The 25,367-nt window shown below is 38.9% G+C and overlaps 2 protein-coding genes across 4 annotated transcripts in view; one reads left to right on the plus strand and one right to left on the minus strand.

Annotated features, from left to right (window-relative positions):
• Positions 1-139: 139 nt before the first annotated feature.
• The window catches only part of afap1l2 (actin filament associated protein 1-like 2), a 39,309-nt gene continuing 14,081 nt past the window's right edge, over positions 140-25,367 (minus strand). The window contains exons 2-20 of one of the 3 annotated variants that reach the window (XM_081393087.1): positions 23,463-23,591; positions 20,930-21,001; positions 19,858-19,928; positions 13,420-13,531; positions 12,458-12,541; positions 10,020-10,228; positions 9,105-9,284; positions 8,946-9,020; positions 8,759-8,843; positions 7,617-7,712; positions 7,319-7,530; positions 5,632-5,777; positions 5,337-5,451; positions 4,896-5,102; positions 3,573-3,834; positions 3,272-3,445; positions 2,847-3,034; positions 2,040-2,189; positions 140-1,264 (exon numbers count right to left, since the gene is read on the minus strand). In XM_081393087.1, coding sequence (XP_081249213.1) covers positions 1,238-1,264; positions 2,040-2,189; positions 2,847-3,034; positions 3,272-3,445; positions 3,573-3,834; positions 4,896-5,102; positions 5,337-5,451; positions 5,632-5,777; positions 7,319-7,530; positions 7,617-7,712; positions 8,759-8,843; positions 8,946-9,020; positions 9,105-9,284; positions 10,020-10,228; positions 12,458-12,541; positions 13,420-13,531; positions 19,858-19,928; positions 20,930-21,001; positions 23,463-23,591 — 2,594 coding nt within the window. In that variant the 3' untranslated portion in view covers positions 140-1,237. The remainder of the gene's footprint in view (positions 1,265-2,039; positions 2,190-2,846; positions 3,035-3,271; positions 3,446-3,572; positions 3,835-4,895; positions 5,103-5,336; positions 5,452-5,631; positions 5,778-7,318; positions 7,531-7,616; positions 7,713-8,758; positions 8,844-8,945; positions 9,021-9,104; positions 9,285-10,019; positions 10,229-12,457; positions 12,542-13,419; positions 13,532-19,857; positions 19,929-20,929; positions 21,002-23,462; positions 23,592-25,367) is intronic. The other 2 variants (XM_081393088.1, XM_081393089.1) reach the window with 2 other exon arrangements.
• On the plus strand, positions 15,482-17,495 carry LOC308707038 (kelch repeat and BTB domain-containing protein 13). The gene has a single exon (XM_081393090.1). The coding sequence runs from the start codon at positions 15,624-15,626 to the stop codon at positions 17,118-17,120; it is 1,497 nt and encodes a 498-aa protein (XP_081249216.1). The 5' UTR covers positions 15,482-15,623; the 3' UTR covers positions 17,121-17,495.

Raw genomic sequence — 25,367 nt, forward strand, 5'->3', positions numbered from 1 at the left:
AAAAAAGAAGCAGAAACAAGTGATAAAAGCATTGCTTATGCACGTAGTAGTCTGACAAAAATAAAATTTTCTCAGCTTTTTATGAAACTTACCAACATTCAAGTGTTGCATGAAGCAAGAATAAAATGTTCTCTGTTTTGTGGAGGCTGTTCTTTATTTTGATATGCTGCATGTTCAGATATTCATTCAACAAAATGTTCTTGGGGCCATGAACATTTTGTGAAAATGATCAAAAATGCTGGTGGTGGCTGGCAACTTTTTCTTCTTTTTTTTTGGTGTGTAAACGCTGGCAGGGAAAGAGTTAAGGGGTTTTGATGCTGTTTGTATTGATTATTCAGCACTGAAGACCCTTTATGAACATGTTTTCTGTCTGAGATTTGGACTTGCTTGTGATCTGTCATAATGAAAACTCCTCGTGTAACAGAAAGCCTCATGTTAGAGGCTTATGTTTTTGACCATATTTATTTTTTTTATCAGTTAGTGATGAATTTGTCTATTGTAAAGCTATTAAATTTTTTTTTTTCAGAACCTTGTCTAACTCAAATACTTTCTATTGTTTTAGTGTTGTTTTGGTTCCACCTACTGGAAAAAAAAATGCAGTTCTGTTTTCTGCAATTTCAAAGCAGGATGCCGTTTGCATAAATATGCATAGTTGTCAATACAAACTTTTATTTGAATAAAAAGTGCATGTTTCAGCTAGCGTACAGTAACAAACCGAAAAACACTGAACGGATATGTTATATATATTCACATCTTGGTTACCAGCATACATGAACCAAGCTACAATGTACCAAATGGCTGAGTTGAAGTCTTGAATCTAAATGTTTCAATATAAAAATAGTGGTTCTCAAAGCTCTCCTAAACTCTTTTTTGGTCTCTTCTCAAGCTTGTGAAACATCCATCACATACTGTGCACACCACTGGAAGAGTATTTTCTATCGTTCTCCTCCTTTGTCTTACATAAAATGACTTGAATAGATTTAAAATCTATTGTTGTCCAGCGGCGTTATTTGGCAGGGAACAGAAAATATTGTCTTGGATCAGCTGCCTGATGTACCCAGTGCCATCTCAGCCTCTGATAGCAGAGAAGCAGGGACGAGTGGAGGGTGATGTATCAGAGGGGCGGAGCCTGCAGGGAATTGGACACACCCCCTTCCCCTCCCTGCCTTAAGCATTTGCCTTAGCAGTCCTTTGAGCTTTGGCTAAAAAGTCTTTTTGCACTCGCTGTTCCCATCTATTAAGTTGTGTTTTTTTTCTCCCATTCCTGCAGAAAGAGAATGACATCAGCTCAGGCAATAACAATCAGGAAAGTATTGTAAAAAAAAAAAAAAAAAAAGATGACGACTGAATACATCTTTACATCTATATACATACACTACCATTCAAAGGTTTAGGGTCAGTCATATATTTTAAAGAATTAATAGTTTTATTCAGCAAGAATGCATAAAATAGATCAAAATTGACGGTAGAATTTTTACATTGATACAAAAAAATTCTAAAAACTTTCTATTCTTCAAATTGTCCTATTAAGCAGCTCAACTGTTTTCAACATTGAAAATAAATGTTTATCGAGCAGCAAATCATATTAGACTGATTTCTGAAGAATCACATGACTTAAGAAAATTCAGCTTTGACTTCACAGTATACATATAGTAGTAAAAAATATATAAAAGTTATGTTACTTTTGTAGCAATATTTCACAAAATTACTGTTTTACTGTATTTTTTGAGCAAATAAATGCAATCTTGGTGAGTATAAGAGACTTCTTTGAAAACATTTTTGACCCCAAACTCTTGAACGTTAGTATACACCGTCATTTGCATGGTACTTCACTGTACTTCAAAGAGAGTCATGGGATTACCATGGTGGTACATGTCCAAAAACCAAGGCTTTAGAACTTTTCTGTCGTGTACAGTTGCTTTGACTGAGAAATGATTGTATTTTTTTTTTTATAAATCATAAATGTAAGATTATCTTAAAGTCATCATAAAAAAGCTAAGCTCTCTGCTAGAACTATGGATGCCTAAGTGGACTCTGACCTTGGCCTTCTGCAGAACGTTTCCTTTGTTGGGTGTCATGATGGACACGGGTCTGTTCTTCAGCGCTGTGGCACAGTTCACAGGTGAATCTCCATTGTTGGTGGGTGTATTTGTATTTGGAGCAGGACTGGCGACAGGTGCCATCTTGGGCTACAAACAAAACAATACAAGTCAGCTCACGTAGTTCAAATATACAGTACAAAAAAAACAGAAGGAACACAGTGGGATTGAATTCTTACCTATCCTGAATGGTACCACCTTAGTATACTTATGTCTAGGTTTGCAATTCACTTGGTTTTGGAACAGGTTAAGACTTGTTTTACGATTCAAAATAAATGTCTTCTATGTTAATATCTTTTAAAATGTAATTATTTCTGTGATGGTAAAGCTGAATTTTCAGCATCGTTACTCCAGTCTTCAGTGTCACATGATCCTTCAATCATTCTAATATGCTGATTTGGTGCACAAGAAACATTTTTATTATCAATGTTTAAGACAATTGTGCTACTTAATATTTTTTTAAGGATTCTTTGATTAATAGAAAGTGTAAAAAAAGTGCATTTATTTGAAATATAAATCTTTTGTGACATTAAAATTGTCTTTACTGTCACTTTTGATCAATGTAATGCATTCTTGCTGTATATTCATTAAAAAAGTATTATATATAAATATATAATCAATTACGTATTATATATGATTAAAAAACAACAACTTTTGAACGCTAGGGTGTATATAATTACATTCCCCTTACACAAAGTGCATGAAAAGAGTCAGACAAAAACTGAATTCTGTTGTTATGAGACTAACCGTTAAAGTTTCCAGTAGACTGCTGTCTACCGTGGTGCCCAGTGTAAAAGGTCCAGCTTCCACTTTTCTCAAACTCTCCTTCACCTCCATCAAGCTGAGCTCCACCTCCACTCGCCGACGCTCTGCCTCACGACACGTCTCCTCCATCTGCTTCAGACGAGCCTCCAGAGAGGCCTGCTGGGTGGGGTCTATGAAAGCCATAATCAAAAGCATTTATTAGCATTTACATGCATAGTGGCATTATCTCAGCACTTTATAAAAGTATATCAAGTTTTATAAAATTAGCAAACAGTAGCAGCATAAAAATAATCCAAAGTTAGAACAACATGAGGATTAATAAAAACTGACTAAACTATATTTTTTCAGTGAACTATTGCTTCAAGACGAGTGTTTCCTAACATGACCATTAGGTATCACTGCAGTACCTTGGCAGGAGTTTAGCTCTTCTTTCACCTCTCGTCTGTCTTTCCTCAGTGTGGCCAGAGTGTTTTTAACCTCCTCCCTCTCTCGCTCCAGCCGGTCTCTATCGTCGGTGTAACGTCGCACGTCGGCCTCCGTCCTGTTCTTCCCTAATTTCACCTCAACCGACCCTGGGGCTGCTAAACAAGAGGAGGTTGTAGGAGTCATGACCTACATTCACATACTGCAAGTATACTCACTTGAGTGCATGGCTGGAAAAATGAAATACAAGTTTTGTAGGTCTGCTTTACAGCTGAAGGCTCTCACCTGCTGGAGAGAACTTGAGCCTGTCGAAAAGTCTATCCGCGCTGGCGGCTCTTCCTCTGGAGGTGGGAGGACTCTGGGGCATCTGGGGTAGGGTTTGGGGAGACAGAGAGGCCCTCTTTTGGTTTTGCTGACTAAGGAAACTGATTTTTTGAGTCTGGACGTACAGATTGGGGGCCGGAGAGGGATCTGCGTCCACTCTGGGGGCTACAGGTGGAGGGTCCAGGATCTCTGTGCTGTTCGGTAGTGAGGTTTCATATTCAGGCTGTTTTAGAAGAAACAAACATTCAGCAAACATTGTACTGCTGTGGCCTTGGTAACACATAAGAATCCCATTTATAATTTTCATTTTCTACATTTTCTTAGTAACAAAAAAAAGTCATGATGAAACTGAAGTAGCAACAAATCTTTTCATCTACACTGAGTAAAATTATAGACGCAACACTCTTGTTTTTGCCCCCATTTTTCATGAGCTGAACTCAAAGATCTAAGACTTTTTCTATGTACACAAAAGGCCTATTTCTCTCAAATATTGTTCACAAATCTGTCTAAATCTGTGTTAGTGAGCACTTCTCCTTTGCCGAGATAATCCATCCACCTCACAGGTGTGGCAAATCAAGATGTTGATTAGACAGCATGGTTATTGCACAGGTGTGCCTTAGGCTGGCCACAATAAAAGGCCACTCTAAAACGTGCAGCTTAACTGTATTGGGGGGGGGGTCTGGGGGAGATCCCCCCGAAAAAAAAAGGTTGTTGATTGTAGCCTGTGAAATGTTGGTTCACTCCTCTTCAATGGCTGTGCGAAGTTGCTGGATATTGGCAGGACCTGGAACACGCTGTCATATACGCCGATTCAGAGAACCCCTTATCTCGGCAAAGGAGAAGTGCTCACTAACACAGATTTAGACAGATTTGTGACCAATATTTGAGAGAAACAGGCCTTTTGTGTACATAGAAAAAGTCTTAGATCTTTGAGTTCAGCTCATGAAAAATGGGGGCAAAAACAAAAGTGTATATTGTAACACACATCTGAGTGTAACAGGTTATTGATGTAGAAAGATGTAGGACAGGAACTTGATTCTATGCATTGGCTGTTTATTGGATTTTGAGATGTGGGCTTGCAGGGGCGGAATTTATGCAGATTAAATGATTAGTTATGTCTTGCATACGTCATCATAGTGAACATTTTCACTGGAAGATCCAAAAATAATAAGGTCAATTTATAAAAAAAAGAAAACATACATGTTTTTTTTTTATTACAGCTAGATCTATGAACATGCATTTAGAAAATAACAAGGATGAATTTCCATTGCATCTAATCTTAACCTCTTGAGGCTGTAGCTGATCATGTTGTGGAGCAGCTGAGGGACTGAGCTCTGTCTGTACGGTGTTGGACATCTGGGGTGACACTCTGCCCGAGCTCGTGTGCAGGAAGGAGCGAACCGGGATCAGATCCAGATACACTCTCTCCTTCCCGTTCTCCTCGGTGCTTGCGCTTCCCTCCTCGCTGCCATTCTGAACCTCTTGAACCTCCTACAGCCGGAGAGAGGAACAGTATCAGAGAGAGATTATTGAATTTGGATGGCCTGCAGGGTTACAAAAACACAACACTATCACAGCAATGACTTCCTGCCACTCGTATTATTTCTGGCCGACAGCTAAGTGAATCTTCGACTGTCCTGAGTCTATGACTCAGAATAAACACAGCTGCAATAAAGTGGGAGGTATAGATTTACGACAAAAGCATTGCAAGGGTGTTTCACCCACCTCCTGTTCATTCTCTGTGGATGCCACATCATCGTATATGTCATCACAGGTATAGGGGTCTGACGGAGGGCTGTCTGTGTATGTGTTGGGCTCTGAGTACCTCCTCTGCATTAAACTGACAAATACACACAAATCACGCTCCAAAATCTCCAAAAACAAATCTATCATATGACCATAAGTCACACGGGCTACTTTTATGGTACATTTATAATAATTTTTTGTCACTTTGGATGTTCACAGCCTATAGTATATCATTTTTTTTTTTATAATTACTGATGTGCAAGAAGTAACTTACTACATGGATGTCTTGGCAGCGTTGACAATACTGGATATTCTCTCTGAGTTCACATAGTCGTAGGTGAGATCTTCCGGCTCTGTTTTGGTGCCGGTTTGTGACAGTATGAGCCCGAGCCAGTGGCCCATTTCAGCGGAGGATTTAGCCTGGAAGGAAAAAAGGAGGATATTTAATCATCGATACCCTCCTGAGATATTCATTTACTTTAACAAGCACAGCTGGGCCTGTTGAAACAATCTGCAAATAGGAAGTAAGTTTGCCATTGACTTCATTCTGGCCTGAAGATGGCAGTCAAGTTGAAGTTTATATTGAATCCTCACTATCCCATGCAGTAATTTTGTCCCCTCTGTCTTTGTTTATTGAGATGTGTCTTACTGAAAACTGATGCTAAACAACTCAAGAATGAAGGAAGGATAACTTTATGAGCAGTGACCCAAAATAGGTACACAAAGAAATACAAATACACTACCATTCAAAAGTTTGAGGTTGGTAAGACTTGTATTAAAGAAATGAATACTTTTATTCATCAAGGATACGAAAAATGAAAAGTGAAAATGACAACAAAGACTTTTACGTTGCTACAAAAGATTCCTATTCCAAATAAAATGCTGTTCTCAACATTGATAATAAGAAGTGCACTACTTATGCAGCAAATCAGCATATTAGGATGACTAAAGGATCATGTGACATTGAAGACTGGAGTGCTGGCTGCTGAAAATCTGTTTTGTCATCACTGACATCTCACATTGTAATATTTCACAATATTACTGTTTTTACTGTATATTTTATCAAATAAATACATCTTTGTTAAGCATAAGAGAAATTAAAAACATTACAAATCATACTGACCCAAACTTTTGAATAGTAGCGTATATAACATAGAAGCATAGGCTACATTATTTGTGTAGCATATACTGTAAATACTAGCTGTGAATCTTGCAAAGTTGTAGACACCAGAACTAAATGGAGAGGGAAGTTTCACACATCTCAGAAATCTCATTCAGACTGATGCCAAGATTCATGAGGGCATCAGACAATGAGACTGGCAAAACCAGTGGCTCATTATGAAAGTGTAAAGGATTACTAATCTGTGACCTTGGAACTTCCGGTTTTCTGCAGCTTTTAGTCCAGCTCTAACTGGAACAAATATTTGTTCTGTACAGATCTGTTATACACCACAGATTGCCAACAGTCCATTTGCTGAATGAGTATTGCACAAAAAAATTGAAAGCACTTGTAAAAATCACAAGCTCCTTATAAAGGTACTGGGTAAATAAAAGCACTTGTGAGGAAGAAGCAATCACAGAATTTTCCAAGGTTTGCTAGGGACTTTGGAAGATATTCAGTTTTGTTTGAGATCCTTAAGCAAGCTAGAACTGTTTATTATTGTTAGATGGACAGAAATTCACTAAATTGCATCTTTATATAACTGCTTATGTATGATGCTGCTGTGCCATACTTCAATGAGTTTTTGTTGTGCTATTATAGACTTATTTTCCACAGTCTGTTGTTGTGGTATCATCTCTTTCAGATCTCTAAACTGCATATAGAAACAAAATGAACCGTGGTTGGATGTTTACAGGTCGGTCAGATGATCTCTTCATGTCTAAGTGGGCAGAACAAGCTGCACAGTCAAAAGTCTTGCAATGCAGGACTATAGTAATGAACTTCATTGCTCTCTACTCACTTCTAGGATTGCGAGCTCCTCTCCATCCATTTGGATACGGAATGAGTAGAGGTGTTCAGGGCTGGGGTCTGGCAGAACCATGCACCCCTCGAGAGACAGTGGCTGCTGGGACACTTTGCTCCTGCTTTTGTCATTGTAGATCCAAAGCTGCCTGTCCTTTACTGAGCACCACCGGCTTCTCCAATGAGTGTTCACCAGGACATTAAGGTAGCCTGGAACAAAGAGAAATAAAGATGAACGTTTTAGATTGTGAGGGAGTTTAAAAGCTGGTCTACTAAATATTGTGATGGTTGGTTACCTGACAGATCCACAGTCTTCTCTGGACTTTCCAAAGAGGAAATCTTCTTTTTACCAATGTTCATAAGGTTACTAAACTTGCCGTATTTCTTCTTAACTACAGTTAAAATGACAATTAAAAGGTAAATTATTAAAGGTAAAAAAAAATTATACATAATTATACTGTATATTATAATCTGATATTTAATATATATTGTTCAAAAGTTTGGGGTAATATGATGTTTTAATGTTTATGAAAGAAGTCTCTTCTCTCAACAAGGCGGCATTTATTTGATCAAAAATAAATTAAAGGTAGGAATATTGTGACATATTATTACAATTTAGAACAACTGTTTTCTATTTAACTATTTAACTAAGCTGAATTTTCAGCATCATTACTCCAGTCTTCAGTGTCACATGATCCTTCAGAAATCATTCTAATATGCTGATTTGGTCCTCAAGAAACATTTCTTATTATTATCATCAATGTTGAAAACAGTTGTGTTGCTTAATTTTTTTTGTAAATAATCATGATTTACCAGCCAATCGAGAGACTGCACATTTTAGAGGGGCCTTTTATTTATTAGAGGTGGCCAGCCTAAGGCACACCTGTGCAATAATCATGCTGTCTAATCAGCATCTTCATATGCCACACCTGTGAGGTGGATGGATTATCTTGGCAAAGGATAAGTGCTCACTATCTTTTCAGGAACTTTTTTCCAGGAATCTTTGATAGAAAATTCAAAAACAGCATTTATTTGAATTATTTTACACCATGATAATGTCTTTACTGTCACTTTTGATAAATTGTATGCATCTTTGCTGAATAAAAATATAAATTGCTTAAAAAAATCTTATTGACCCCAAACTTTTGAATGGTAGTATATAGTATAATCAATGAAGCTTCTACTCTGGAAGTGCATGTTGATGCATGTTTCTGTTGCATGTTTCTTTTGAAAATAAAGTTGCATACAAAGTTATTTAAAAAAAATATTGACGCTAATCAATTCTGCAGCTTACAGCTGTATGGTCCAAAGTTAAGCAACATTCTGAGGTGATGTTCATCTTCAACACTACGAGCATAGACACCTTCAAGTCACTTCCAGTGTACATCTAAAATGAGCAGTGAGATCTAATAGAAGGGCTGAAACAGTCCACTCTCACCATCTTTGTTTTCCAGGTTCTCTGCATGACTGTCTGTGCTGCTGCCACTCTCAGATGCCACTGAGTGTCTCTCGCTCAGGTCACCCTGGCAGAAAATGTAGAACTTTATAGCTTAACCCAACACAGAGACAAAATTGGAGTGTTTAATACATAAATCAATCAGGGAATAAACGGCAAACTGTCATACCTTAGTACAGATGAGTGTTGGAGAGTCGGTTACATCAGATACCGCAGTATTTTTCGGACTAATTTCCTGAATAACCTGAAGAAGATGGAACTAGGCTGTAACAAACACTGATTTACCGGTAATTATTAATCCATATGGGATGACTCCATTGCCCCTCACCTTCAGCCATTGTTCGGCCTGCTCTTTGCTCTGAAGTCCTAGGACAATGGCCTCTCCACCCAGTGGGGTTATTTTCAGCTTGTGTTCTTTCCTTTTCGTTTGCTTCTCTTTGTAGATCACACTGCAGCCCAGAAGACTGATATCCAGCAGAGGAGTCTGATCCTTTGAGCTTTTGTAGCACTGAATGCAGTAGCATACAGAAAAATCTGATTAATTTTTGGAGGTTTATACTGCCAAATTTAAGAATGATATATCATTCGTAATAGAGCTTCATTTAAATTGTGGATATAGTGGTAAATGTAAACATAAAACATTCTTGTAGCACAAATAGTATAGCATGGCACTAGCAACGCCAAGGTAATTGGTTCGAATCCCAAGAAATGCATTAAGTGATAAAATGTACACATTGAATGCAATGTAAGCCACTTTGGATAAAGTGTCTGCCAGATGCATAAATGTACAATATTCAAATCCCTTTTTTTAATTTTTCATATCAAAATGTGGGACAGAACTTGGTTTTTATTCACTGGAAATTGACTGAATCATGTGCAATTCCATGACTGTTGGATGAAGGAAATAGGAATGTCATTTCAAGTTACATTTTGATTAAAGATGAAAAAAACTAAAGAAAAAAAATCTTCGGAATAATGTGCAACAATAAATCATGTACAGGTAGACCAGAAATGTTCATTAAGAAAATAAAAATGGTATATTTTACTTTAGGTTGACTTTAAATGGTCTGTTAGATAGCTATTTAAGAAAAGTTAAAAGCATACGTTAAGTAAATTACTACAAGTATTAGTAACAGATGTAAAGACTTGATTTCAAACACCCGGATTTGTGTAAACATTCCTATCATAGATCAGCTATGGGAGGGATATGGGTGTCACTGACATAAGCAATGATGTCACCTACCAGGAGACGATGTTCGCGAATGACACACAGCTGTTTAGCCCACTGGCCAAGCCACTTCTTCCTCCAGAGGAAGGCACAGATCCGTGCATCCTTCATTAGCTCGATGGATGCCTCAGGAGACGGCCACTGGTGCTGTGCTGTGGACTTACCCTTCATCACTTCTTCCTCATCATAGGACTCATATGAACTGCTCACTGGCTCTGTATCTTCTGTAAACGTGAAAAATGAGAAAAATGTGAGTCAATAAGGAAAAAAGAGAGGCTAGGGATGATCTGATTGTTCATTCTCATTACCATTGCACTGGAACAAATGAAAGTAAAAACCTAACTCACTGCAAATTCTCCCTGCAAAATCAGATTCGTAAAGAAATAGTTCACTCAGAAAATGAACGTTCTGTTGTTACAGTCCAGTATGATTTGTCTTCCGTGGAAAATAAAGGGAACGACAAGAGGGTTAGTAAATGATGACAAATTTTATAACTAAACTGTATGAGCTATTTATACATAGTTAGTCTAGATAAGATATGTAAGAGATTCTTGATTTATATACGAGTAGGAGAAACAAATAGAGGAATGATATACAGTTGTAATCGAAATTATTCAACCCCCATAGAAAATCAGGTTTTTTGGCTAAATTTACAGACTTTCAGCAGTCTGCAATGAACAGATCAAACACAGTAATTGAAATAGCTCAACACTATAAATGTTTCAAGTGCAAATGCAACCTTGAATGTCTTCTACAGTCTCAAAATTATTCAACCCTCTAAATAGAATCCCTCACAACAGCAACGAATCAAGGGATTCATTAGTTGGACCAGGTGTGCTTGAGCTAGAACACATGAAATATCTGAACATGCTATGAGTTTGATGACAGTCACATTTGACTGCACGTTAGAAATATGGCTAAGTCAAAAGAATGGGCTAAAAAATTAAGAGAAGGTATCAACCACAAACAAGTGACAGGATACAAAAAGATAGCGAAGGCACTAAATGTTCCTAGAGACACCGTTGGAAGCATAGTTTGCAAGTTCAAAGTTAAAGGAACAGTGGTTACACTACCTGGAGGGGCAGAAAAAAGATGCTATCAATGGCTCTAAAAACAGATTTCTGAGAAGGCAGGTTAAAAAAAAAACTCGAGTGACTGCAATAGACCTGCAGGAAGACTTAGTGGCATCAGGCACTGAGGTTTCAGGTAGCACAGTAAGGCGTGTACTAAACGCATGCGGTTTCAATGCTATCATTCCAAGACATACACCACAAATGATCCAAAAGTACAAGAAAAGTCGGCTCCAATTTGCTCAAAATCATATAAATAAGCCACAGAAGTTTTGGGATTTTGTTCTGAGGAGCGATGAAACAAAACTGGAACTTTTCGGCCCTATGGATCAGTGGTATGTCTGGAGGAAGAAGAATGAAGCATATGCTGAAAAGAACACTGCCTACAGTTAAGCGTGGTGGTGGCTATGTGATGCTCTGGGGCTGCTTTGCATCCTCTGGCACTGGAAACCTGCAGTTTGTGGAAGGCAAGATGGATTCATTGAAGTATCAGGAAATCCTAGGAGAAAACGTCATGCCGTCAGTGAGGACGCTGAAGCTTGGGCGTCATTGGACCTTCCAACAGGACAATGATCCCAAGCATACCTCAAATTCCACCAAGACTTGGTTGCAGAAGAAGTCCTGGAAGATTCTACAGTGGCCATCACAGTCACCTGACTTGAACCCCATAAAAAAATCTCTGGTGTGATTTAAAGGCGGCGGTTTCAGCACGCAAACCCAAGAATATTACTGAACTGGAGGTCATTGCTCTTGAGGAATAGGCTAAGATTCATCAGAAACGCTGCCAGAAGCTGCTGTCTGGTTTGCAGAAGGTCAAAACAGCAAAAGGACTACTAAGTACTAAAGATGTTTTCCATGAAGGGTTTGAACAATTTTGAGACTGAAGAAGTTGGGGGAACCACTTAAAACATTTGTTGTGTTGAGCGATTTTTATTACCTTTGTTTGATTTGTTCATTTGTTAAAATTTTGCCAATAAACCTGATTTGCAATGGGGGTTGAATAATTTTGATTATAACTGTGTGAGTGTATATATATATATTAATATGTTTATCACTGCACATGCACATTAATAAAATGTATTGCAATATAATTATTATATTATTTATTATAATTATTACATATACATATGTTATAAAGTACATATTACATAAATACATATACAGTATATATATAGAGAGAGGGAGAGGCTAAAAGAAGTGAAAGTGCATATGTGCGGCATGCTCTAAAGCCAGCAAGCACATGCAAAGTCAGCGGCCTCAAGCTTGGATGCATTAAACAATGAGGTTTTCCCAGAGCCGTGCGCTTCGCCGTAGCCAATAAAGTTAGAGCTGTTTCTTTGTTTTTCTCTCCTGATGCACATTGAGAGAAACAGAGATAGATACCCCGAGTGATCACAGCATAGACCACAGTGTTTGAAGCTTCTACGCGTTTCCTGACCCCTGTGATGATGGCAAAGCAACCAAAATCTACAGAAACACAGGAGGACAATAAAAAGGGAAATGCAATAAGGGAGGAAGAGAAAAAAATCAGGTGAGAAGCTACAGATAGTGAAACATTTGTGTGGCTGACATGTCACATGAAAGAAACAGGAAGAAAAAGTGTTTTAAGTGCATTTGATGCATGAGAATTGTTTGTTAGAACTCAATATTGATATCTTGAGCTGCACTAAATATTTGTGTCTTGTGGTTGTAATGCTTGAATTATTTTAGGGCTTCATCACTGTCAGAACATATCCAACTGGAAATCCGCTTTACTCATCCTAAACCATGAGGTTTGGCTTGATATCAGCTGCCGAAACAAGTGCCGAAACATCTCAGATTTTGGCCCTGCGCATCCCTTGTGTGTTGATATTACACAGCACAGCTGCATGATAATGCCTCTGTATCCTTTGACCAAAATGAGACGTCATTTTCCAAAGAATATTGTAAATGATTGTCCCCTCGCTGGGCTGAACTTTGCACCTCCAGCCAAATGCCCCATCACCGTTGGCCCCATTTCCTGGGCTCACGGTCAATCTTCCGTCACTGCGAGAGGACTGGTTACTGCTAAACAAAGACCTTCACTGTATTCTGAGTTCCCTGCCTGCAGGCTTCTCTGTATCACAGTAAAGCTGTAGACTACAGTGGGAAGGAGCTAAAACAGAGCACTCAATGACCACAGCTTCACTCTCATAGGACAAGAGCAACAAGAACAATAATGAGAAGTCACAAATCTACCCAGTCGTATTACCCAGTATTTTTTTGAATCAGGTTAAATAGTGGTTTGACATGAACATCAAAGAAAACAATCAACAATAGAAGATAATTTGTATGTAGGGCACCTTTGGGCCCAATTAGAGACGTACCATTGATGCTTATAGGGTCATAGGGTTGTGGATCTTCATAGTAACTTTCAGGCACTAAAGATGCTGGAGCAGGAGCCGGTGGAAGAGGAAAGGGCTCCCTCCCTAAGTTGCACTGAGAAAAAAGAGAAAGATGTTGTTATGTCAACATTCTCATTATTTTATCAAATAATAACGCAGTTTTTATGTGTTTCCTAATAAAAATGCAGTTATCCGTTGGATGCTAGTCCAGTAGCTAGACCACCAAAAACCATCATAAACCAGCCTGCAAATCTATCTTTTCAGCAGAGTTAATTAACATAAATGTGCAAAGCACGCACATCCACACGCTGCATCTTAGCTGAATATCTCTATTACATTCCCATGTAATGACTCCCCAGAGATGAGTCGTTTCTGCACCTGTCTTTCATGTGGGCTTTTCTCTCTGACCGAAGGGGGATTCTTCCTCGAAACTGATCTCTTTCTGACCTCAGCCCTGCTCAGCTAGAATAGGAATTCCACACGTGTTTGCCTGCAGGAGTAATGGTTTTAAAAGGGTGTGGAGCTAGCTATGAGGTTTCCCAAATCAGCCGGTTCATAACATTACTAAATTCCCCTACTGATATCCACAATGCAATGATAGCCCCTGGGCAAACAGAGCACTGATCCTCTCCTCATCACACAAAAAAACACACTAATGGACACACAGGGATGATGAGGGTTAGCGGTAGCTTGTGAACCATAAAGTTGAATGATGGCAAGGGGTTACAGACAAGCGGCTGGGAAAATCTCCTTTCGCTTGCATTTTACTTGTGCTAAGTGGTTTGATTGAAACCTCCTGCTTGACTTGACGTGCTTGTGCTTCTCAAAAGCAGAAGTGAGGTGAACAGGCAGGCTTAGTTATAGCAAGGCACATATATAAACAACTGGATGTCATGGATACAGGAAGTTGAATGCAAAAGCTTGCTGGAGGCTCCGCTGCGATAAGTGATGCAGAACAAGAGTAAAACACACATTCAAGAGGGACCAATGGTTAGTGTTTTGGTGGGAAAATAAGAACAGCCTCACACAGAAGGAAGAGAATGATTGAACTGTGTAGAAAGTATTGTTTTTCTTTTTCGACCCCAACTCACAAGCCTCACATTTCTCACTTCATCCCACCCTCACTCTTCTAGACTCAACATTAAATCTTTGAAACAGGAAAAAACTGTGCTGAGTTCTCAGGCATCAGACAATGTTTAAAAAGAAAAAGAAGGCATTTCAGGGTAGCGTCAAACTCAGTTTCGCCTTCTTCTCCGGCCACTGGCGAGGATCAAGACCATGTCCACATCCCAGAATAACCATAACAACAGTGAGATCTGTTTATATGCTGCTAAGTGCTTGTAAAAATCACTGTGAGCAAAAGAAAAATCCTTAAATCTCAGTACTGTATGTTGAGACTGAACTCCACCCCAGGCTTGTTTTCATATTCTAATCCATAAATCATACCATCTTCTCCTTGAAAAGAAAAAAGTTAAGAAAACAAATGTAGTCTATATAGGAAACATTTCAAGTCTAAGGCATAAATAATGATAAAGCACCAGTCTTTGGGACAAAAAGTGAAAAAATGCAAGTGGGCAAGAGACCAAAAGAACACCCAGAACATGGAAAATCCCCCGTTCCCATGCCAAAAATTCAGTGAAGAAAAAAACCTGACTCACCAGGGCCAAAACATTTCTGAGGTAGAGAGGGGTACTGAAGGAAAATAATCTTTTTAGCTTTATTTAAAAACAGGAGTGGCTCTCTGAACTGTCTGTCTGTACTGTCATCATTCATGTATTGGTTTGTGTATTTGAGTCAATTACAGACAGGCGAAACATGGCGAAAACACTGGTAAAACTGATCAAATCAATCAAGTCTATAGTGTAAAAAAATGACAGCAAAATTATTTAATTCAATTCTTTAATCAAATCAACTTAATTTAAATTGCATTAATCCAGAATTATATTGGAACATTATTGTTTTCAGTACTAGTGCCGATAATCTTACACTACTATTTTGAAGTCTGTGGCCTCTTTGCTATTTTAGTGTCGCTATTTTTAGTGCGGCAAGTAGCTGTGAGACTGGAGCATGTGCACACTTCTGTTTACAGGTCAAACCTAAACAGAAACACTAACTTGAATGTAGTCTAACTTTATGGTTCGTGTACAGAGTAATCTGGGTACGGACAGGCAGGATAGAGAGGTGGTATGGGGCCTCCCTGCAGTTTGGGTCAGAGCAGAGACGGAAATGAGGAAGAACAAGGAGAAGAGTCACTTGGAGTTCTGAGAGTGCGGGTAGAAGAGAGCGTTTTCACCATAGACAGGGCCGTCCTGGGGCAAAACTGTGAGTATTTCCGTGCTCTCTTTCGCTCTGGGATGAAGGACAGCCAGCTGAATGAGTTCCACCTGCAGGGAGGCCTGAAAGCGAGGGGCTTCCTCATAGCCATGGCGGTTTGCAGGGGTGAGCGCCCTGCTATACAAGACCCAGATGAGATTGTGGAGGCCGCAGAGTGTGCAGCTTTCCTCCAAGTGGACATTCTAGTCCAGCACTTGATAGACCTTCTTGATACCGACAACTGCATTCTTTTGTACAACACGGCATCGGTGTACGGCTTGTGGAGGTTGTTTCAGAGCGCTGCGGTGTTCATCCGCGATGCTTACACTGACCTGCAAGACATGGTCAAGACGCTCCCAGAGGAGCTGATCTGCTACGTGGAGTCGCTTTCACCAACATCGTTTGTCGCTCTAGGGACTCATTCTCCGTCCATGAAGATGCTGCAAGACTGCTACAGGACAGTGTTTTACCTCGATGAAGAACCGGGTACTTGGAAATACCTGACTGATCTGCCAACAGACGCCAGCACCTCCATGGCCGGGGTGGCCATCGTGGGGAACCGGCTGTATATCGTTGGAGGAGTACGGGGAGTTAGCAAGGAAACTGTGGACTTGAGCTACTGTTATGACACAGAAACCAACACTTGGAGTGTGTTTGATGGTCCTCAGCAGTCCAGGTATAACTTTACCCTGGTGGGTCATGATGGACACTTGTATGCCATCGGAGGTGAATTCGACAAAAAGATTATGTCCTTGGTAGAAGCATGTGATGTTTCCACAGGCGCGTGGACATTTTGTAAGAATGCGCCTCGTTCTGTGGCTGCGCCGGCTAGCGCTGTTGCCAGGCGTAGGATATTTGTATGTTTCTGGAAGTCTCCAGATACAACAGACATTTATGAATATGCACCTAAAAATGATGAATGGACGCTGGTCACCACTATGGTCAAGCCTCAGAGTTACGGACACTGCATGGTGGCTCATGGCGACAACCTGTATGTCATGAGGAACGGCCCATGTGATGACTTCCTGCGCTGCCTCATGGACTGCTACAACATCACTACGGGTCAATGGACGGCCATGCCAGGACACTACGTCAATAGCAGGGGTGCCCTCTTCACAGCTATGGTGAGGGGGAACTCTGCATTCACCGTCAACCGCAATTTGACCCTGGAATATGTAATTTGTGGTGACAAGTGGAAGCCTCGCAGACAGATGACGGGTTTTCCAAAAAGCGGATCGCTTTGGACCTGCTTACTCAGACTGCCCAAGAACACAGATACACAGCAGGAACGTGATGAAGAGGAAGCATTAGAGATTAATGCCAATGTGGAATGTGTGAAAGATTCGGTAGAGGCTAATCATCCACCTTAGGGATTGTGGATCAATCCGTCATTTCATTTGCAATTGTAATTAAAAGAGTGGCATGTCCAAAAGTGAAAATTCTGTTATTATTTACTTACCCTTTTTTCTGTTGAGCACATAGGAAGATATTTTAAATAATACATTGTACACTGTTTTCCATACAATGAAAGAAAACGGGGAAATGCAAAGTGAGTGGTAGGTACATTTGAAATATTTCTCCTTTTTTGTTCCACAGAAGAAAGCAAGCCAGATTTAGAACACGCGAGAGTGAGTATATGATTGTATGACATTATATATGCATATTGCATGACAGTATATGACAGAATTTTCAATTAATAAAATGCACAAATTCATCTAATGTTATAAACAATAAATAAACTGTCTCTATGCATATTGTCTACTCTATGGAAAATGAGAGAAACACTAATTTAATAGGTGTGAACACATCTACCGTCTCTCATTCCCACACATATGCACACGTGTCTATTCTCTAACTGCGGTTCTCCAGCCTCTATAAACAGCTCCCCGATCGCTTGCGCAGCTGCTGTTAATCAGACCCAGCACCCTGCAGATGGGTCTGAAGTTCAAAGTCTTCTCACTGGAGAGCTTTAATGCTCTCCATCCTCCTGTCTGTCTGTATGTCTGACTGACTGCAGACTCCCACAGCAGCCTAGGATTGATACAGGAGCTACAAAGTATTTCAGGACAAAGACTCCACGTTTTTTACTTCCTCATATTTCTCTCATTTAAAAAAGAGTGATTAAGGTGATTACTGTTTCTAATCAAGGCAGAATTCATTATCAAACTGCAGGACTAGTTATTTGGCTTGTGTGTGGCTTATAAACAAAAACACACAGCATTTTTGAGCGTGGGAAACAGATACATAACAAATATGTGGCAAGTAAAAAGGCCCAAATGAAAGTAAAATCAGATAATAAAAGACAGCATGATCACTGTGGTCTTGCATTGTAGTAGTTATTGTGATTGAAAAAGATAGGGCTGTGCGATATAACATAAGACATTATATGTAGGCTTCATCAAAATTTTTGATACTTTTGATAATAGTTATACAGTACATCAAAATTAGGGCTTGACATTAGCGCCCACCAACCCGCTAAATGTGGGTGGATTTCAGCAGTGCCGTGTAACACAGTCACTCCTACTAAATAACCAAAATTTCTAAAATTGTGATGAGTGAAAATGCTGAGAGGCTAATAACTTTGGAAAACCACTAGCTACAGTGGCTTGTGAGAAAAAAAGTTCATGTCAAACCCTAATCAAAATATATTTATTTCCTCTGCAATGGCTCCTTTCAACCAAACTAATTGCAACTGTAGCTAAATAGAATAAAACTATCTAATTCAGCAAAAATCTAGTTAACAATGTTTTTTACTAAATGAACAAACTGACAATAATAATAATAATTATTATTACCGAATCACTTATTCTTAAAGGGGTCATATAATGTCATTTTTGTACAAGCTAATATGATTCTTTAGGGTCTAAATTAAAAGTTTGCAATATACTTTAATTAAAAATTCTCATTAGTATTGTCAGAAAACACTAATTTGACCTGGTCAAAAACAGCTCTGTTTTCAGCATGCCGTTTGAGTGCATGTGTCTTTAAATGATAATGAGCTTTGCTCACCCCGCCCCTCTGTTCTGTGTGTACACCGTTTGTAACACAATTTAACACAATAACCATAATGTGTTGTTTATTATAAACATGGGATTATGAATTATATTGAGAATGTCATACATAGAAAACATGCCGTAATGTACCCTGAGTGTAAAAATAGCCGCATTCATCGTGAAGCGTGCAGCAAGCGATTTGCAAAGATTAATATAAAGATTAATAAAACGTTACACTCACTCACTTCTTCTGGAGGTGCAGCAGGAACATGAATAGTTGGTACCGATCCTTTTTTTCAGGAGCAGCTTCTTAGCAAAACCAGCTTTATACTGACCCTCGTTTGTAAAGCAGTCTGGTGTGTGAATTGCGAAATGATTTGCGCAAACATGAAAGCATGGACGTTGATCGCGGGGAATATTCCCTTCGAAAACAAACTCAGCCACTGCGTCTTCAGCGGTTCGGATTTAGGAACATCAATATGACTGCTGTGTTCGTTATTACACGCAAGAACACCACAGTCGCTTAGACGCCATTCTACTCAGTGCTCCAGCTATCAGCAATGAACGCGCCAGTAGGCGCGGGCTGTGATTGACAGCTCGCTCACGAGGGCGGGTCTGTGTTGAAACGCTGCTGTCAATCAACCATTATGGGAGGGGCGTCAATTTTGTGACGTCACAAAATCGAACAGCTTGATTCAGGAGAGGGGGAAACATTTAAGAAAATTTAAAAAAAAAACACAATGGATTTTTATCATTTTATGATGGTTGTGTATAGGCACTGCCAACACACATTTCAGTACAATCAACTTGTAAAAGTGCATGTACCATTATATGACCCCTTTAAATCACTGAATCACTGATTATTGAATCGCTGAATTTTGACTCAATGAATTTTACATGCTGAAAATTACTATACTATAGTCTATAGTCAATATACTATAACGCCCAACCCTAATAGTAGATTACATTTAGTATAGCATTTGTCTTACTTACATCTTAAGACACATTAGGTTTGAAACTGAACCGTGTTGGTTGTTGTCGGATTTTTGTTTCAGTGTCTTTGTGCTAATGCTGGTGTTTAAACGAGGTTGAAATGATGCTGAGGGTCACTCACTGGTCTAGGAGGAGGCGGCTCTGGTGGGCTCTGGTGTTTTCCTGGTTCTCCATTGGCTTCTGGTCTGTTGTCTGACAAGCATATAGATTTTCACACAGAACAACAGTGGCTGTTAATGAACAGATCAAAGACTTTTCAAAGGGTTCATCATGTGCAGCAAAAAGAAGTATGAGTATGCAAGCAACAAGTAGACATAATATTTCTGCTGTTCGGCTCGGTTCTGGTATCAATGGTTAGCCTGCGGCAGTCTCTTAGAGCTGTCCCATCGACATTCCTTCAACTTCCTCTCCAAACGGTAACATCTGGGTTGCTATAGGAACGCAAGGCAAATACCAAATCCGCACAGCAAGGGCTAAGAGTCACCCTTAGCCATCAAGGAGTCAGGACGCTATCAAGTAATGCCTTTTTCTGAAATTCAATTCAATTCTCACCACTTACATTTCCCTGTTGGTCTACGTGAGCTTATATGATGTTTCACATTAGTGACTCATTGCAGATGATTTTTATTATTGATTTATCAGATGCAAATAGCAAAAGGTTGTGAACATTTTCACATATGGGCAGGAAATTATGAAAGTCCCTCTTCACACCACTGAAACTCATAGGGTTGTTCTCCTGATAAGCCTTTTTAAAAATGCGTTTATTAAAATGGTGCCGTTTGCGAATCTGATCAAAGAACGCCACTGCAGTTTAGTCATGCATGTATCTTCTGGATACGTAGACGACTGCGATACGAATGTTAAGTCTGGTTTTATTGTTACTATCATTCTTCAGCGAAATCTAAACAAAGCAGCTTGGCCTCAGATGGGGGTCTGGCAGAAAGAGCGAGAGGAGGACAGGAGTTACTGAGAAACAGACAGGAAATGGTGAGGGGTGGGGGATGGGGGGGACTTAACACTTCAACCATAACCCAGTCACCCCCCTAAACATGACACATTCACAGCAGCGCTGTCAAACAGCAAGATAAAACCATTGTGATATGTGAGAGACATGTTTGCAGGTTAGGGGTGATTTTCATCCTCACACCTGCAAAATGTTTGCAAGCTAATTATAGAGAATACAATAGACTCACCTCTGTCTGTTCGGTCTTGGTTTTGACCTGTGACGATGACCTTGTTCATGTAGATGTATTCTTCATCTCCTTCTGCAAAATAACCAATATTAAAGACTGGATTATGGATTTGAACCATAACGTCAGTTTTTTGTACAGAGTTTTTGTTGCAGGAGCCCAAAAATTATTTGGGCACTTTACGGACCTGATCTCATGAGAAAACATTTTTCTTTTAAGAGGTTGCAAGTTCGTATGATGTGATTAGTAGGAAAGCATATGATTTGTAATAAAAAATAAATAAAAAATAATAACCCACCCCTAAACATAAGTGTCAGTGAGGAATGTGCTGGAATGAGATATTCATACATACAAATTCGCCACCAATTTGCCAACTTAAAACAGTTGTCAGGAGACTGAATTGTAATTTACACTTAAAATGTGACTTGTGAAATGTGACTCAAAAGTGTCACTGGCTAAGGATAAGGATATTGGCACTGGATAAGCCAATATTTATGTTCATATCATGACCAATATAAAAAATCTACTATATTTTGTCTAAATGTAAAATAAATGAAATAATAGACTCTAGATATCACAACATTATAATGTACAGTATGAAAAAGGGATATTCATTTTGAGATTGGCTAAAGATTACATTTAGCAGTGTTATTAAATTATTTGTGTTTTAGAAAACAACAACAACAACTTTAAAGGGATAGTTCACCCAAAAATGAAAATTCTGTCATCATTTACTTACCCTCAAGTTGTTTCAAACCTGTATGAATTTCGTTCTTCTGCTGAACACAAAAGAGGATATTTGGAAGAATATGGGGAACCAAACAGTTGATGGGCCCCATTTACTTCCATAGTTTTTGTTTCTTTTTTCCCCCATCAACTGTTTAGATACCGGCTTTCTTCAAAATATCTTCTTTTGTGTTCAGCAGAAAAAAAGAAATTCATACAGGTTTTGGAAAAACTTGAGGGTGAGTAAATGATGACAGAATTTTCATTTTTGGGTGAACTTTTCCTTTAAGTGAGCATTAGTTGTTGGCAAAGACAATCATTTTTTTTTTAAATGGAGAAATGAGTATGTACAATATCCAATATCGACCAATATCAGTAAAAGAAGTTTATAGGTTTTAAATGATAAAACAATACATATACTGTTCGAATTGAAGACAAAAAGTAAATTTGGACATTTTATAGTTGGTCAAACATTAGTAAAACTACTAAAACTACAACTAACGTATGTTTGTAGTTAATGTGATGATCTACACCTGTGGTTTCTCTGCTAGGACACCTGTGTGAACATGAGGAACTTTGCTTATTTATGCAATAAATGTGTGGCCTAAACGTCCAAATACTTTTTAGGCCATTGAATGTGAACTTGCTGGAATAAAGATACTCTTCACTCCACTCATTTAACCTTGCCGGGACTTGCCAAAGACTTCTTTGACTTTGACTTCCAAAGACTTCTCTCGTATTCAATGTTTTTTCAGATTCTGGACGCTTTCATCCCTCACGTATTTTACTGAACATGTAATAGATTTCTATTATGGAGAAGAACAGTGAGAGTTTTGTCTCACACTTCTCTTGTGTAAGGGTCCAAAGGCATCTCCAGGGCCCCTCCTTCTGTACACATCAAAGGCAGGCCAGTGGGAGACATAGAGAGGTCATATTCTATCATAATAAAAGTGCTGATTTAGTCCCAGCCTGTGGGAGATGGATTTACAGCTTGCTTGGCAACAAAAACATTTTAGGACATTATTTTGGATCTTCACAATTATTCAGAAGAACTAAATTAAGCATAAAAGATAAGATGTGGCAATCCACAGGTAACAAAGCTTTGAGGTATTTCTGAAGGGGAAATAAAACCCTGTGACAAAACAAAAACATGTTTCGATGGTACAGTGAAAACAGATTGGGATTTGGAGGATGGAAATGAAAGCTATTTATAAGCTGCTACTAAAAGGAAGTGAGTGTCCCTAGAGGATAAAAACAGCCTTGGAAAATGATACAGCTTGAAGCCAGGGGAGGAAGTGCACAAGCCCGAGACCAGAACATGAAAAACCTACAGCCATGCTTGTGTGAAGAAAGAAGCAAATGGATGGACCAAAATTACGGGCTCCTTAATAAGACAGAACAGAGCAGATTCTCTAAACAACACGCAAGTTAGAAATGTGTTGCTCCCCATGAGAACAATTGTGCTACACAAGTGTATGCTGAAATAAATAAATATGTATGAAACGGTCATTTTTGTTGGGCCTTTTACTTTTTTTCATTGACAAGAGCAAAGAGAGAAGGGACATCACAGGCTTTTTCAGGTAGAAAACCTGATTCCACATAAAAAAAAAAAAATGCGGACACCCCAAATCAGTGGGAAATTGCCAACTAATTGCCAACAGCAGACAAAATCATTAGTCATTTAATGTTATCAACTCCCAGACAACTTTGAATCCTTCCTGGACCACCAATGGTTTGCAGATCACAGTTTGAGAAGGATTTGGTGTAGAGTTAGATGGTTAGTCTAGACATTATGTTGTTATGTATGTACCATTGGAAGACTTGTACGATTGCAGCAGCTCATTCAGGACGCCCTTCTGTACTGTGGCATTTCCACTCAGCTTCTCTCCATCCAGGATCTTCAGGAACCTCTGCAGCTGCTCCAACAGCTGCTCCAGCACTGCACACACACACACACGATAATTAGTTTAAGTAATAAATAAAATCATCATGTCAGTGCATTAGATCTCATGTACTGTGCTGAACCTTGATTTCGAGTAAATACCTCTCATGCTGATACATACAAATTAGTCACAGTAAAAATGAATACATGCTTGATAAGTTCAGAATTATCTCCAATCTGGCAACTCAAGTGAAGCAGTTTTCAATCAGTTGAAAATTACCAATGCCTGATAGCACAAAGGTGAATCACTTGTGCCTGTCAAGCAGTGCTTCACTAACCTTGAAAGCGATTGCTGTATATTACACACATTAAACCAAGTAGGTTTCATTCCAAAACCAACTATTTCCTCATTATGTAAAATGCTCTATTGGTGACAACATCCATATTATTTAGCCTTTTGTGTCTCTGTGAAGCTAGTTAGCATCAGCTTAAGTGAATGATACGGTCAGTGAGGGGTGAATGATGAGGCTTTGTCACTCTACCCACACTGACTCTCTCAACATCCCATGACGTATCCTTGTCACTCTACCCACACACTCTCAGGGGTCAACAGCAAACTGGGCATCCCAGTCTTGACTATGAGGGCCATACTTTGTTTTTCTCCTCTCATGAATCACACTGCCTTACAACAGAAATGACCTTACTGGATACAAGCTCAAAAAAGGAAATGAAACAGAAAGTATAGATTAATATGTGCCATTAACATCTCATTAAAACTCCACATAAGGCTATCAAGAACTGGTGCATGCAAAAACAAAAACTATCAAACTCCTTTCAACAACATTCCATTCCATTTAGTCCAATAAAAATATGCCATTTGTCCTCGTTTTGTGGTATATAAAGGACAAATGAGTGAGTGCTGGTTGTTAGTTAACTTACTAACAATCACTCTCCTGTTCATTTAAATATTTGGTCATCATACTTAAAATTTCAGATTCAGATGACTTTTATGTAATGCAACAATGACATGAAGATGAGAGATTTGATCTCAAGCATTCACATTTTGAGCAATTATAATGTTAAATAAATAGTACTCAGCATCTTAAAAACTGAAAGATCTGGTCCAGGATGCTATTTGGTCAACAGAGGATTCAAGCCACGCTAAAATACAAGAAATACAAACAGCTAAGATGTGCAACATCCATTCACCTAGATGTGTATATCATTGCACAGCACAGCACAGCACAGCACAGATAGATGAAATATTAACCGTAATACTAGGTGCATTTACATGTCAGGGACTATATTATATTTATATTTTCATAATTTAATAACCATTCTAATAAAAGCAACAAGGCCCTTGCTGCTGGGAATATATTCAGAGATAAAGAGGTTTCAGGCACTTGGCTATAAAAACCCTTTAGTATATTTACAGTCAAGCCTCTTCTACCTTACTGGTTAAATATAAACTTCTCTAGTTTCGAAACTAGTGAGATGACATATAAAACTATTCAACCCATGCTGATGTTTCTCTTATGGCTTCTACAGTGGTGATATTTACTTTCCTCAGAAGTGTTTTACCCTGCCTTTAGGAAGGATAGGCCCAATTCAGTTTTATGATGCAACACTAGGCAATATCTGTCTTTCTCCACAAGCAGTGTCCCTAGCCAGATGATCTGCTGCTCGGACAATGGATAGAGAAGAATGAATGCCATTAAATAATTGAAGTTTGCTGTGAATGTTTCAGTACTCATTGCCATGACTAAGGCAGGTAACCAGTTTTCTTTAGCATGCACAATGAGCTGAATAACATTCATTTATAGATTGTTGACT

The sequence above is a fragment of the Scardinius erythrophthalmus genome (genome assembly GCF_964197995.2).
Source record: "Scardinius erythrophthalmus genome assembly, chromosome: 18".
NCBI lineage: Eukaryota > Metazoa > Chordata > Actinopteri > Cypriniformes > Leuciscidae > Scardinius > Scardinius erythrophthalmus.